The 13,760-nt window shown below is 42.1% G+C and overlaps 1 protein-coding gene across 3 annotated transcripts in view; it reads right to left on the bottom strand.

Annotated features, from left to right (window-relative positions):
* SYT16 (synaptotagmin 16) overlaps positions 1–13,760 on the bottom strand; it is a 275,419-nt gene that overhangs the window by 13,528 nt on the left and 248,131 nt on the right. For all 3 annotated transcript variants that reach the window (XM_037740432.1, XM_037740433.1, XM_017533948.2), the window contains 3 exons: positions 12,573–12,829; positions 6,807–7,247; positions 3,733–3,922 (listed from right to left, as the gene is read on the bottom strand). In XM_037740432.1, the coding sequence (XP_037596360.1) occupies positions 3,733–3,922; positions 6,807–7,247; positions 12,573–12,829 (888 nt within the window). The remainder of the gene's footprint in view (positions 1–3,732; positions 3,923–6,806; positions 7,248–12,572; positions 12,830–13,760) is intronic.

Raw genomic sequence — 13,760 nt, 5'->3', positions numbered from 1 at the left:
TTTTCTTTTTTGACTTATAGGTTAATGCCTAACAATGTAACTGCTAGATTCTCAGTGCCTGTTTAGTTTTATAAAAAAAAACTTCTATGCCTTTTCCCAAAGTGTTGTTCCATTTTACACTCCCACCAAGAATGTATTCTCCACATTTTCACCAATACTTGGTGCAAATTTTTAGTTTTAGTCATGCTGGCGGCTGTGCAGCGGTGACTGTGGTTGGGGCTGGGGGAGACTCACATTTCTATTATTGCCCCCACTAGTTCCTGTTCTTCACAGTAATGAGCCCTCTCGCACAGGGATTTTATCTCAGGAGGGGAGAGGGTTTCTAATTCCGTGGCTTATTTCTTTGAAGACCGTAACAGCGGAGAAGAACTTCATCTACTATTTGTTCAATTCCTCTGTCTTGCTTAGGAGGAAAAGTTTTAAAAATATTCAATCATCAAACTAGATCAGGTTGATTAATTCAAAGTTGCATTTTGTTTTATGATATATTTTGAGGCAAAAAAAAAAAAAACAATCTCTAAATCTCAGCCACTGTCTGTCTTTCCAGCAACATGTAAAACTTTAACATTATTCAAGAGAAGAAAAGTTCCCAATACTCAGGCTCAACCTATTTTCCTTCCCACTCCCCTGAGAACCGCTCTTTAGGTGATCATGACCACCCTGTCAGGCAGGATTGAGGTCATGGAGAAGGTAACTGCACCTGAGCTGACAGCCTCAAACACAGGATGTCGCGATACAAGTTCCCCTGGCTGGCGGCAACCCTGTGATGGACCCCGCAGCAGGGCCCAGGCTGCCGCTGGCTCTCCCTCTGCGGTGGGGAGCCGTGCACTTGACTTGCAGCTTCCTCCCTTCCCCACTCACAGCTCCATTCCTCGCCTGGCTCCTGTCCTCTCTCTCCTTCTCCCCCTCTTCCTTCCAACTCTTCTCAGTTACCTCATAAAACTCGTGTCTCCTCATTCTTTCTCTCCCTTGTTCTCTTCCATATGGGAACTAAAAATGTATCCCAAGCTTGCCACGTAACTGTCAAAGTAGTGCGAGTGCCGTAATGAAGCGAGACATAATGAAAAACCAAGGCCATCGACATCTAAAGCCCTTGAAAGTCCCAAGAGGTCCCTTTCAGAAGCTCCACAAAGGAACCTTCTACTTTCTCATCCCTTCCTAATTAAACTGGCTTTTCCTCAAGTACCAGCATTCTACAGAGACAAAAAACTTTTGTCTTCACTATTGGGTTTCTGTTTTAATTAATAGCATCACAGCAGCATTGTTTTCTATTACTTCGGTTGCAAAGATACAACATGTCAGTTACATTTTAAGTTATATTGCAATGCTATGCCTATGGCAAATGACGTACTAAATGCCAAATAGACTTAAATTTATGGAATAAAATCAATTTCTAAATTAAGACTTGCCTTTTTTTCCTGTTTGGTTTTAAATATTTGTTACCAGAATTTCATCTTTAGCATATTTTCTTTTATATAGATATTTATTAAGATATAATAGTTCAATCCTCAACATCTCAGTTTTGCATGTATTACAGGTATATAAACATAAAGGATACACTATACTGACTCCTTTTTCATAGATGAGGAAACTGAGCTTGAGAAAAGTTTCATAACTCACAGCTATTTTTTTTTTGAGACAGTCTCTCTCTGTCACCCAGGCTGGAGTGCAGTGGTACGATCTTGGCTCACTACAACCTCCACCTCCCGTGTTCAAGTGATTCTCCAGCCTCAGCCTCTCAAGAGGATGGGATTACAGGTATGCACTACAGAGCTTGGCTAATTTTTGTTATTTTCAGTAGAGATGGGGTTTCACCATGTTGGCCAGGCTGGTCTTGAACCCCTGACCTGAGGTGATCCACCTACCTCGGCCTCCCAAAGCGCTGGGATTACAGGCATGAGCCACTGTGCCCAGTCAGTAACCCACAACTAATATAATAAGTAGAAGAGCCTGAATTCACATCTTCGTTTTTTGGCCTCCAGCTGGTATTTTCTTAAGCACCATGCTGTACCTCTCCTCTGTATTGCCTAGTACCACCCAATATACAAAATAAAGCTTCCTAGCATGGGCTTGAATAGACCAGGACTGTGTGATTCACATCCTCATCATTCTCTGCATCTCCACCATATTCCTAAAAATTGTTCAGACTTTACCTGATCTCAGAAGGACAGGAAAAGAGGTTGGCAAAAGTACAGAAGGCAAAGTAGTAAATCCAGACAGATCTCTAGTAAATTCAGAGCTATTTTAGAAAATAAATTGGTATCCAGCAAAAAGACTGTAGCTATGCAATTAATAATAAGCATCTATTATGCATTCTAAATAGCTCTCACCTGGCTCTGAGTGTCAACACAGAATATGGCTGATAAATCCAGTTTACTCTGTTATCCAAAGTGCTGGGGCATTCCTAACTAATTTGCCCTAATGGTTATAATACAAATTGACTAACAATATACCCCCATTTGGCAGAGCCTTTGTGGGCTGCAGCACAGTTCAGGGCAAATAAAGAGTGAGAGCCCCAATTTGGTTGTAGGAGCTGACTCTTTTCCAGTGGTGCTCCTAGTTCTTCAGCTGCTGCTAACACATGAAGCCTGAGTCCACTGACTCTTTCAAACTGCCACAAATATATGGATTTCATTCTTCTTTCAATAACAGTTTGGTGTCCATGGTGGGCATGTTCCCTAGCCCTCCACTCTACTCCCTTCCAGTTTACCTTCCTGACTTGAAAGACTAGAAATTCAACAACATTTTCAGACTCTCTTGCAGCTAGCATTCCAGATACAAATTACATCCTCCAATCAGGTGTATTTGCATGAGGTCCAAAGGCAGAAGCAAAAGAGAAACCATATTTCTGCCCCCCCTTTCAAGCTTTTTTGCTGAAAAACAAGATCATAAAAAGGTAAGCTAACTTTTTAACAGCATGCCCCTAAGGTTCAATCTCTAACTTCCTAGATGATTAGAGGCTGTTGAGGCAACTGAAAACAGCAGCTTTTTGAGTCCGGCTTTCTGAACCTTGGACTGCAGCTCTGGGGTATACCTTGAACTCCACTTTCCGGTGCTCATCTCAGAAGTGGTAGTTCCCCTGGTGAGCCAGTCCTGCACTGCCCAGATCTGCCTCCTGTACTTCCTTCCTCTGTCACCACCACAACCATTAACATTTCTTGTGTGTTCACTATGTGGTAGGCACTGCACTAAATGCTTTAAATAAATCATTTTATTTAAGCTCCAGAACAACTCCATCAGGAAGGTACTATTAATATCTTTTTTTTTTTTTTTTTTTGTCAGATGAGTTAGCTGCACTCTGAAAAGGGATAAATTACACAGGATCAGATCAAAGCTAGTGGTTAAGTAGCAGGTAATGCTGGAATTCAATCCCAGATCTGCCTTACTCCAAAACCAGAGCTCTTTTTCTTTAAAGGTAGAGGGCCTATGACATATTAGCAGGTTTTAATTGCCCACATACATTATGTGGCTAAAAATGCTGTCCATTCTTTTCCTTTAAACAATATAGATGCACAGTGCAGTCTATTTCATGTCCAGATATCTCTAGATAGCAAAGAAGTCTAATTCAATAGAAAGCCATTTAAAAATCCAGAGGTATCTCTTTGTGAAAGCTTGCCTAAGCCATAACAAGATCATTTTTACAGCAAAAATTAAAGAACGAAGATGAAAGCAGACAGGGCTTTCCACTTGCCTCTGGAAGGACCAGAGCTGGGAGAACAAACTCACACTTACCAGGTGCTCGGTTAACAGCGAGGTTTCGGAAATGGCTGCCTTTGATCATTTCCACAGATAATCGCCCCGTTGTAGCGTTGTACGAGAGCCCCACCAACAGCTCTGGCGCCCCTCCATGAGACAGCGACTGCGTGGATGAAGTGCTATCACTGTGAGAAACCGCAGATGGGCTGAGCGGAGACCCTCCACTCTGGAGGGGAAGAACAACAAAGAATCCATTGGCCCACGCTGCACTACTCTCTTTTAGAGAAAGCCGATATTATGTTTGGTGAAATTGTGACCCAATCCCCAACGACTGCCAAAGATGACTAAGGGTACACTCGGTGTGAATTACAATGCGCCCAGGGAGCACAGTCATGGATGAGATCCCTGCATTAGGAGCTGACATATTTGTTTCAAGAGCTATCTCCATTCAATATTTCCCCTCTAAAGACAAAACAGACAAAGATGTTATTACTAGTGTAAATCAAACCCTCTAAGATACACGGAGAGCTAATAATACATTTAATATAGACTCAAATTCCCTCCTGTGTAATCTGTGCTTGGATGTTTCTAAGGAACCCCTCCACTCCAGGCCTGAGGTTTGTTTCTGTTCTCTGCAGCTCCTTGATGAATGTAGCAATACAGGACACACTGTGTCTAAGTTATGAAAGAAATGACCACTGGACGTCTACCCCCACATAGAACATTTGGCTTTTAGTTCTGCTTAAGGCTGTTAAGTATATGCCAGGTACCAAATTTTGCCTTTTAAAGAAATAACTTACATTACAAACGAGCAGTTTCACAACTGTTTGAGAAAAAAGGCAACGCATGGTTGTGGATCTCAGCGACTTGACAGGCACCAAGTGAGCCCGGGAGAACCTGAGCTTTCCGTCCTGTTTATTCATGGGCACGCTTCTCTTGAGCACCTACCCTTCCCCACCAGGCACGGGCACGTCAGGAGGAGGAGAGCAAAACTGAGCAGGACACCGATTGTCACTCTAGGCATGGGGGTAGGAATCAGCCCTGAAACACCACCTCCTCCAACAGAAACAAGGGCATTAGACTCAGCTTAAACCTTTCTTCTCAATGTCTGAAATCATTTCTTCAAACTTCTGACCAGAAACTCAATAATTAGAACCAATAAAAGCAATCAAATATTCTGCCCATCTGCAGCAAAGTATCCTGTTTACCAAACCACAGACATGTCTGCAGACCACACCCACCTGCCCCCCAGGCTTTTATAGAACACACTTTGTAAATGGCAGGGCTAGGTGGTTGTGATAGATGCCTTATAGACCCTGCTGTCTAGAAGATAAAAATTCAACAATGAAATATTTGCTTACTTTCAAGTGGGACTCACTCCCACTCCTGTGCGTCTGTAAAAGCTTCTCATTGTGGCACCTGTCACTCACTGCTTACCTGTCACTCACTGCTTGCCTCTCCCATCAGATTCTGAATCTGTATAAATCTGTCAGTCCCTGGTGTATCACCTAATGTCTGGCACATAACTATGCTCACCAAGTAACTGGTGAATGAAAGATTTTCACCTGCAAAGTTATTTTACACTAGCTCATTTTCCCCATTCAACTCTGTGCCACCAGCATACAGCACAGGGCCTGGCAAGGAGAAACATGGGTGTGATCATCCCGGTTCCCAAGCTCTATCATGCAGGATCCCTTCTGACCTCCTGTGCATTCTGTTCTCCATCATTTCAAATGTGCTTTATTTGGATATGAAGAAAAAGGGAGACTTCAGCAGAGATGAGACATCATGTGGCTTATGCTTTAAAAGGCTCATTCTGCTCCCATGTCCAGAAGAGTCCATAGACGCAAAAGGAGAAGTGGAAAGACCACCGCTGAGCGGCTATTTCAGTAATCCAGCAGAGAGCCAGGTTCTGGTTATACCTGAAGATACAGCCAATAGGATTTCAGGTGGAAAACAGAAAAGTCACAGATGACTTCTAAGATTTTTGACCCTAGCAATTGGAAGAATGAAACTGTCTTTAAGCAAGATGGGGAAGACTGCAGGTGGAATAGATTTAGGGAGGCAAAAATCAGGATTTCAAGCTTGAAGATGTTAACTTTGAGACATCATTAGGCATTTAAGTAGACGGATCTGCCATCACTACACTCCAGCCTTTTTGGCTCCTTTGCGCTTCCTCAGACATGGCAGCCCCCCACCTCCCACATCCTGACTGTTTGCATGTGCTGTTCCCTCATCTGGAACCCTCATCTCCCACGTCACCAGCCTTGCTCCCTCGATGCCGTAAGTTCTGGCGTTTTATCGCCATCTCAAAGAAACTGTCTCTGACCCTCTAAACAAGCAGCAGCCTGTCGCTCTCCTTTCCTACTTGGCCACCACTAGACTGCAAGATCTCCAAGGACAGAGGCACCACCTGCTTAGGTGTTTCCTGCATCCACTTTGCCTCTACCATAACTGACAGTAAACATCTCTGAATGAATGAATGATTGGCCCCTAAGCCTCAATGGATCCCTGATCTTTTTATATGGTTTTCTAAAAGGAGATCTGCATGCTAAATGACATATAACACACAGCAGCAGTGGGCTGCCCATCCTGTAGACATGCAAATTATGACACCTTTCCTTGAAACCCTGAGGCAAGCAGGGAAATGGGGTATGTGAGAAGAGTATAGTAATATAAATGAAAGGTTTCAGAAGCAGCTGGAGTTCTGGGCTGCTATCTCAGTCTACCTCACCATACCTGTTAAGAACCTTGCCCAGAAAGTCCCATCTCTAGATTCATCATGATGCAAACTAGGGGCAGGAGAATGAATCACTTATCCACAAACCAGAAGGCCAAGCCACCTTCCCTGGTTTTTTCCATGCCCTCTACTTACACTGCTGCTGTCTTGTCCTAAAATGGACAGGGCATTTATCCATCAGGTTATCCAGAAGACAGGCATGAAAGACCCATTGTACCATGAAGTGCAAATCATGGCTTACAAGGGTGAGGAGAGCCAAATGGAAAATTAAAGTCTCTGAATTCACAGATTGAATGTACTAAATCAAGGGCTGACAATCCCAGGTCTTCGAACACACCACATCATTAGCAGCACCATTTAACATACTCACACTTATATTACTTCTTGGCTCCAGAACCAGAGTCACTTTCATTTCCCCTTCTGGGTGCAGGTGGCTGAGATAGAACAGTTTCTCTCCCATCATTCTCTCTCGGGTCATCTTACGGGCAGCGTACAGGCGGAAGCGGACAGCGCAGGCAGCCACATCTCTGGGCTCCAGCTTGGCAAAGGTGACCTTCTCCTTGAAGACGGGGTTGGGCCCTCTCTGTATGTTCGTCCTGCCCCTCTGTTTCTTACCAGGCAGCAGCACTACATGAACTTGCCAGGAGTTGACACCACTTCGGTCCTTATCTGGGAGCCCCTGTGCTCTCACGATGGTCACTGTGAGCTTCTGGCTGGCAGCTCTATATTCAAAGATGACATCTAGGTCACCACACTTTGAGATGGGCTCTGAGACCCCGGATGGCACCTGCAAATTGGTCCTGTCCTGTTCCTGTTGCAGGCAGAGGAAACAATTAGAAATGGAAATGATGATACCCAATTACATTTTGGCCCATTGGTGCCCCATTGTGTTCCTTCAGAATCCCTGCTTTCTGACTGCCGGTGTATTCCCTCTGTATCAGATAGGTCTGTTTATTGGTCTATCTCTGCATTAAACTGTGAATTCGTTGACGGCACAGTGCCTAGCATACGGTGCACCTTCCTGGGTGTTTTTGGAATGAATAACTAAAGCTTTTATATTTTGCAAAGTGTTTTTATATACACTGCCTCTCAAAAAGCACAATTGCCGAGGATCATTGAAACCAACTGAGACGCTAAATCTAAAATTAAGTCAACAGGCAATTGTCCATAGGCAACTTCTCCTTGTGTCCCCAAAAACAGATGGTCGAGCCTGAGCCTGTTCTCTACAGGCAAGAGCATTCTACAGACAGGAATACTGATGGGGGTCTCAGGAAGGTGATGCTTGAGTATATTTTCAATCTACGTGGGAGAAAAGGCTTGATAGGACTGAGATTCTCAAACTTTAATGTAGACGTGAATCATCTGAGGACTCTGATTCAGTATGTCTGGGGTGGAGCTTGAGATTCTGCCATTTCTGGGATGTGCGCAAAAGATGTTGATGCTGCTAGCCTCGGCTCTCACTTTGAGCAGTAAGGGTTTAGGAGGACACCTCTGCAGCCCTTTAGTAAACGGCAACATTGAGCCTGGAGCCAGCACACCCAGATTAAAATCGTAACTCTACCACTGACTAGCTCTTTCACCCTGGTCAAATAGACCATCCTCTCTGTGTATTCTAGCTTTAAAATGCACATTAATGTGCCTACTTGCTGGTGTGTTGTTATGAGGTTTTAATTGATGTGAAAATATCTGGCTCAGATCAGACTCAATAAATATCTATTCCCACCACTGGACTGGTGCTACCAATTCTCAAACACACATCTCACTACATGAAATGTCACCCTTGGGCAGCAATTTACTTACAGCCACTCAGATCTGAAGACCTTACTGGGAAAACTGAGCTGAACTATATTTATTATAATGAACCACCTGACCAACAAATTATAAATAATGTCAATAATAATTCTGTTTTTCCTCTGAAGGCATGATCCTTACCTGTAACTAAACCTTGAACTGATTCTTATTGCAAATCAGTTCTTATTTATGCAATTGAATACCAGACCTTGCTAATTTAGAGATCTCCTCATTTTAGAATCATAACAAAATGCCTCAAAATGTGTATCCATCAATTAAACTTTCTCACAAAGTCCAGGTGAAAGTTCACAGTTCTCTGGGTTCACATATCCTTAGGAAGCCCAGGCTTACCGCTTACTGGCTCAATGACACTGGGCAAATTATTTAATTCTTTCCATGTTCTGTTTTCCTCAACTGTAAAATGGAGATGGTACTTTCTGTGTAAGGGTGTTGTAAAAAGTAGAGGACTTGACAGATAGTAGACATCTAATAAATACCCTTTTCTTTTAAGATTCAAATTAGCCTACAAGAAAATTTAGATTTCTTGTAAAATAAGGGAAGCTTCTTATATCTTTCCCTCTGAGCATACAATCATGCGTGAGTGTTTCTATTCAGAAGTACTTAGTTCAAAGGGATAAAAGTGGTTGCTATAGAGACTTCTGAATACAACTGACTAGTGTATGTATATATCAGAAGCAAGTCTCCAAGGATTTAGGCCAACTCAAAAATCAAGTCAGAATCTTCTCTCAAACTCCCTTGTCTCTTCCTAAAACGCCCATCTATTTTAGCCTACTCTTGATTATCTCCGTATTGCATGTCTGACCATAAGTAATAATAGCCAACATCTACTAAGCCATTTTCTTAGGCCAAGTACCATATCAAATCCTATATAGACTATAAAAACTGGTTCTCATGCACTTCAGATCTTCTTGGCCTTACCCCATGTTCCACCTTCCCCTAAGGCACATCCTCTCTGGGCTCTAAGTAATTTCAGCCTGGAACAACTCAATAAAGTCTGACCTTCTACGCATACAATATAATTCTCATTTCTTATCATTGGTCCCTCTGCTGACACCAAGGCTTAGACAGCTGCAGAATCCTGCTTGACACCAATATATGTAAAGTCTACTTTTTGCCCCATGGTCAAATTTCTTATCAGTTCATACAGCTTCTTAGAGTGTGGTCACACAAGATCAAGTAATAAGCCATCCTGAGTGGTGCCGATTCAACTGTGTGTTCTCATTCTGGATCTCCCTTCTTTCCTGTCTTACTTCCCTTGTCTCCTACTTTTGTTTCCTGGGGTTGCACTCCCAAAGTAGGGAACAATGTCTCTACTTAGACTCTGCTTTTTTGAGGAACCCAACTAAGAAACATTATCTTTTTGAATATTTAAATTAATGTAATAAGGTATTTTAATATCCTCATTTTATGGAGGAGGAAACGAAAGCTTAGAAACACTAAACACACTCCTTCAAGCCCAGATCATATTCCCAGGTAAGATGACCCAGGACTCATTCCCTGGCAGTTTGAGTCCAGGGCCTGCCTTAACTAGTATTCAATACTCAAAATCCCAAACCTGATTTTGAACCAGAAGATCTCCTTTCTTCTTCCCCAAACCTTTAGGCATAATTATTTACATATATACACTGAGTGCACAAGATGAAGGGGAGCAGATGGAAGGTGGGGGTTGGAATCACACTCTCTGTGATTTTCACATCCTTTTAGGCCCCAGCTCTTAATGTTAGTTAATAGCTCTTAGTTTTGTCAACTTCAATGCCAAGATAAAAATATTTTAGTGAATGAGGAACTCTCTCCACTTATGCATCAGTCTGTCTCTTCAGATAAATGCTCACTCCACCTGCAGTTTTCTGGAGGGGCCTGGGCAGAGTTCCTGACCATCCTAAGAACTCCTCTGAATAAGGCACAGCTCTGGCCAATGGCTGGGGCTTTGGATGGGCCAATTCAAGCTGTCACCCATGAAAACTGGGCTTTGTGGCCCCTCCCTGGGTTGATCTGAGAAAAAATTTGTGAATGTTGGTATTTTCAAAGCAATTAATTATTTCGACACACTTTACCTCTCACTAGGCAACTGAAGGAGCTCCTCATGTGGGTACTGTTAATACCACTAATCCATCTGACCTTCCTGCAAGGTAAAAATCTCTTCATTCTTATCCCCATTTGGCAGATTTTAATTAACTTCTCAAGGCCAACCAATTAATCAGTGGAAAGCAGAGATGAAAAGTGGGACACCTGTCTCCCTGTGTGCTCAAAATCACCAGCCACACTCCCATTGTCTTTCCTGCCAAGTCCTGGGTCTGCAGGAAAAAGCCAAAGGCCTTTGCCAGCAGAGAAGAGCAGAGCTCGAAAATCCATCAGCCTAACAGGTAGTCACACTGCACGACCGGTTTCCTTCTGAGACAAAATAAACGATTCCTTGAGCTCAATATCCTGGACTTTTCTTAAGATGAGAATACTTGTGTCAAATTGTCAAAACCCATGTAGGTTTAAAGATTTTCTGTCAAATTGAAAGCCTTTCTGTTTCAGTAAGATAGTGTTGATGTCATCTGTGTGGCCTAAAGTAAACAGACCTACAATATGTTCCCGAAGCCAGATACACAGGGGAAGACAGAGTTCTCAATACAGCTAAGAGGCAAATAAATCAATTCTTAAAAGGCAAGCTAAGCCTGCAAAGCAGGCAGTTACGGGAACTGCGTCCGAGCTGGATTTGAAGTTCTACTGTAGGAGCACCAAATTACAGTTTTCTCTCAAAATAGACAGGAAGTTGAATGGAGCACACAGAGATGTCTGGGTATTTTTGGAGTCTGAGAACATTTAGTACCCACAGTACCGAGTCTTCTATTAAAGCTCCAGCAGGCAGGTACATGGGAGGTGACCTAGAGAAGGTACTTCCAAGCCTCATGGCACAATCATCAAAGGAGACAGAGCATCACTAGGCAGGCAAATCGTTTGGTCTGTTTTGTTTTTGGATGAGAGATTCAGAGTATTTTTTAAATGTTAGTGTGTGGGATTTGATATGGCTCAGTAGTAAACTAATGGGTAAGCAGAGTTTTTTTCTTTTTTTAAACATTTATAAAGTTAATGGCCTTGGGTGCCTCTATTTGAAGGGCTGCTTTTTAATAAGCCACAAACCACATATGTGAGCTACCATGTCTGGTCCTCAGCAGAGACACCTACACAGGGGCACGGATGTGCATGTGTACCCCTCCTTAGACACTACCTGTATTACACCAACGTGTTAGCCATAAGGCTTGGAAACAGGATTTTCTGTGACTTTTTTTTTTACCTTGAGCATTTAATGTATGTGACATTCCAAGTCCTAATAAGAGATTCATCCTGTTTATTTTCTCAAATGAATGCTAATAAAATCCATTCACCCTCCCAAATTCCTTCCCGTATCCCTGCAAATTATATTAAAGGTTTATATATGTATGTGACTTATTTCATCAAAATTAATTTCAAATTAGGTATTAAACACCATTCCTTAATGCCTTCCAATGTCACAGAATCAAGATAGGAGTGATCTCTCTAATGGAAAAATAACTGTAAAGGCCTGTAAAATGAAACCATTTTGTAAAATCCTTATCACAGTGCCTGGCATATACTAACTGCTCAATAAATGGTAGCAACTACCATCATCACCTCCAGTCATATCTCTGGATTGATTGTTAGGTTTATTCTGGACTAAGCTCTGCTTGAAAAAGAACTTTGGAACTATCCTTTTTCAGAGATTTACTCCAAAAAGCAATGTCAATGGCCAGAGGGCCATTACTGATTAATGCCGTCTCCCAAGCTTTCAATTAAATTCAAAGCTAACAAATATATTCACACTGCAAGATCCACATAATCATATCTTGCATAATTTCACTTGGAAGGCCGTTTCATTTTAGTTCAACTTTCAAATAATTTTCATATTCAAATCATCATAACTTGAGATTTGGGGTAAATAAAAATAGATTTCACTTAACTGAAACCATGAAGTAAATAAACCAGTCGCCTTAAAGAACTGAAAATTCTATTATTTAAAATTAAGCCTGTAAAAAGCCTTTATAGAAAATAAAAGCCTGGCTGTTCCTGAATCCATTCTGCAACCATTCTTATTCTTCTTTACTTTTTTTTTTCACCATTTTCCCTTTTTTTTCCCCCATTTTGAGAGAAATTTATGATTCTTTCATTGACATGCATGGGATTTGGTCATCTGAAAAAAAAATTTATTTCAGCTAAAGGTGATGCTTCCTTTCTGGAATTTTTTTTTTTTAGTGAGATGAGGACAAAGGAGAGTGTGAAGAGTGGGGATCAGTGAAAGAATGAAAAACAAATGACTTGCCTCTGGACTCCACACGGAGGAGCTGTCAGTGGCATAGGAATCTTCAAACCCCCGGCTATTAAAAGCCGTCTCCATCTCCAAGCTGCCCTCTGTGGATTGGCGCCTGAGGCTTTGGATCACATTGGACTCTGGGTGAGATGTGCCATGGTGCTTGGCATCCCCCCTCTCACAGGGGGGCTGTGAGTGAGCAGGGATGTGGTCATCTTCACCATAGGAGAGATTCTCAGAATAACTCCGTTGGCTGGCTCCATCCAAATCTAAATTTGCAATAAGAAAACTATTTCAAATGCATTATTTTTAACACCTTTTTACCTAGAGAAATTGAGCAATTGCAGTCACAACAATCGAGACTGCAAAACAGGACCCATACCAAAAACACCTGCAGAAACATATCTATACAGTAACATAATATCCATATTGTATATCCATACAGTGAAGAAACCTGATCCATAAAATGAAAAAGAACATTATCTCATTATGTGGGGTATCAGAAGGTTCAATACTTTTTACATGAGTGTAGATAATGTATATTTATGTCAAAAGGATAAATTAGACACAGCACTTTGCTGGAGCTAACGACCACAAGACTTCTACAATGGATCTAGAAAGCAAAAAGTCATCCAATTTGGAGATCATATGGTCTCCTGACTCTACCATGCTTCCTTTTCTCTTCAATGTCTATTATATCATCCTCTGCTCAAAAAGCTTCAGTGACCCTACCAAGTAAAAGGTTCTCTCCTTGATCCATGGTCTTGGATTGATATGATCCGAGTTTAAATACTGTCTCTGCCTTAAGAACTTGGACAATATTCAAATTCTCTGAATCTTTGCTTCTTTATCTAAAAAATGATAAAAGCCATCAGAGGGTCACTGTGGACACATGAAATAATATTCACCTGGCAGCCAGCAGGCGTTCCATAAATATTAGCCTACTTATCTGCCTGGCCTGAACTGGCCTCATCTAACCCATCCAACCTCATTTTCCACTGCTTCCCAAGTGACCATCGCCTCATTCCTCTGGTCTCACTAGTTTATGAAAATGTGAGCTGTATATTTCTGCTCACAGTGCCCTCCCAGCATCCTTTCCTCCCTGCCCATACAAAGTGCCACCAGCTCCTGAGCCTTCCCTGCCTCCTTCAGTCTCCACACTTTTCTGTCTCAGCACCCCTCACCCCCATTCATCCCATT

This window comes from Cebus imitator, unplaced genomic scaffold, assembly GCF_001604975.1.
Source record: "Cebus imitator isolate Cc_AM_T3 unplaced genomic scaffold, Cebus_imitator-1.0 Scaffold83, whole genome shotgun sequence".
NCBI classification, from domain to species: Eukaryota; Metazoa; Chordata; class Mammalia; order Primates; family Cebidae; genus Cebus; species Cebus imitator.
The sequence above is the reverse complement of the archived record's forward strand: the minus strand, read 5'-3'. Positions and strand labels throughout refer to the sequence as shown.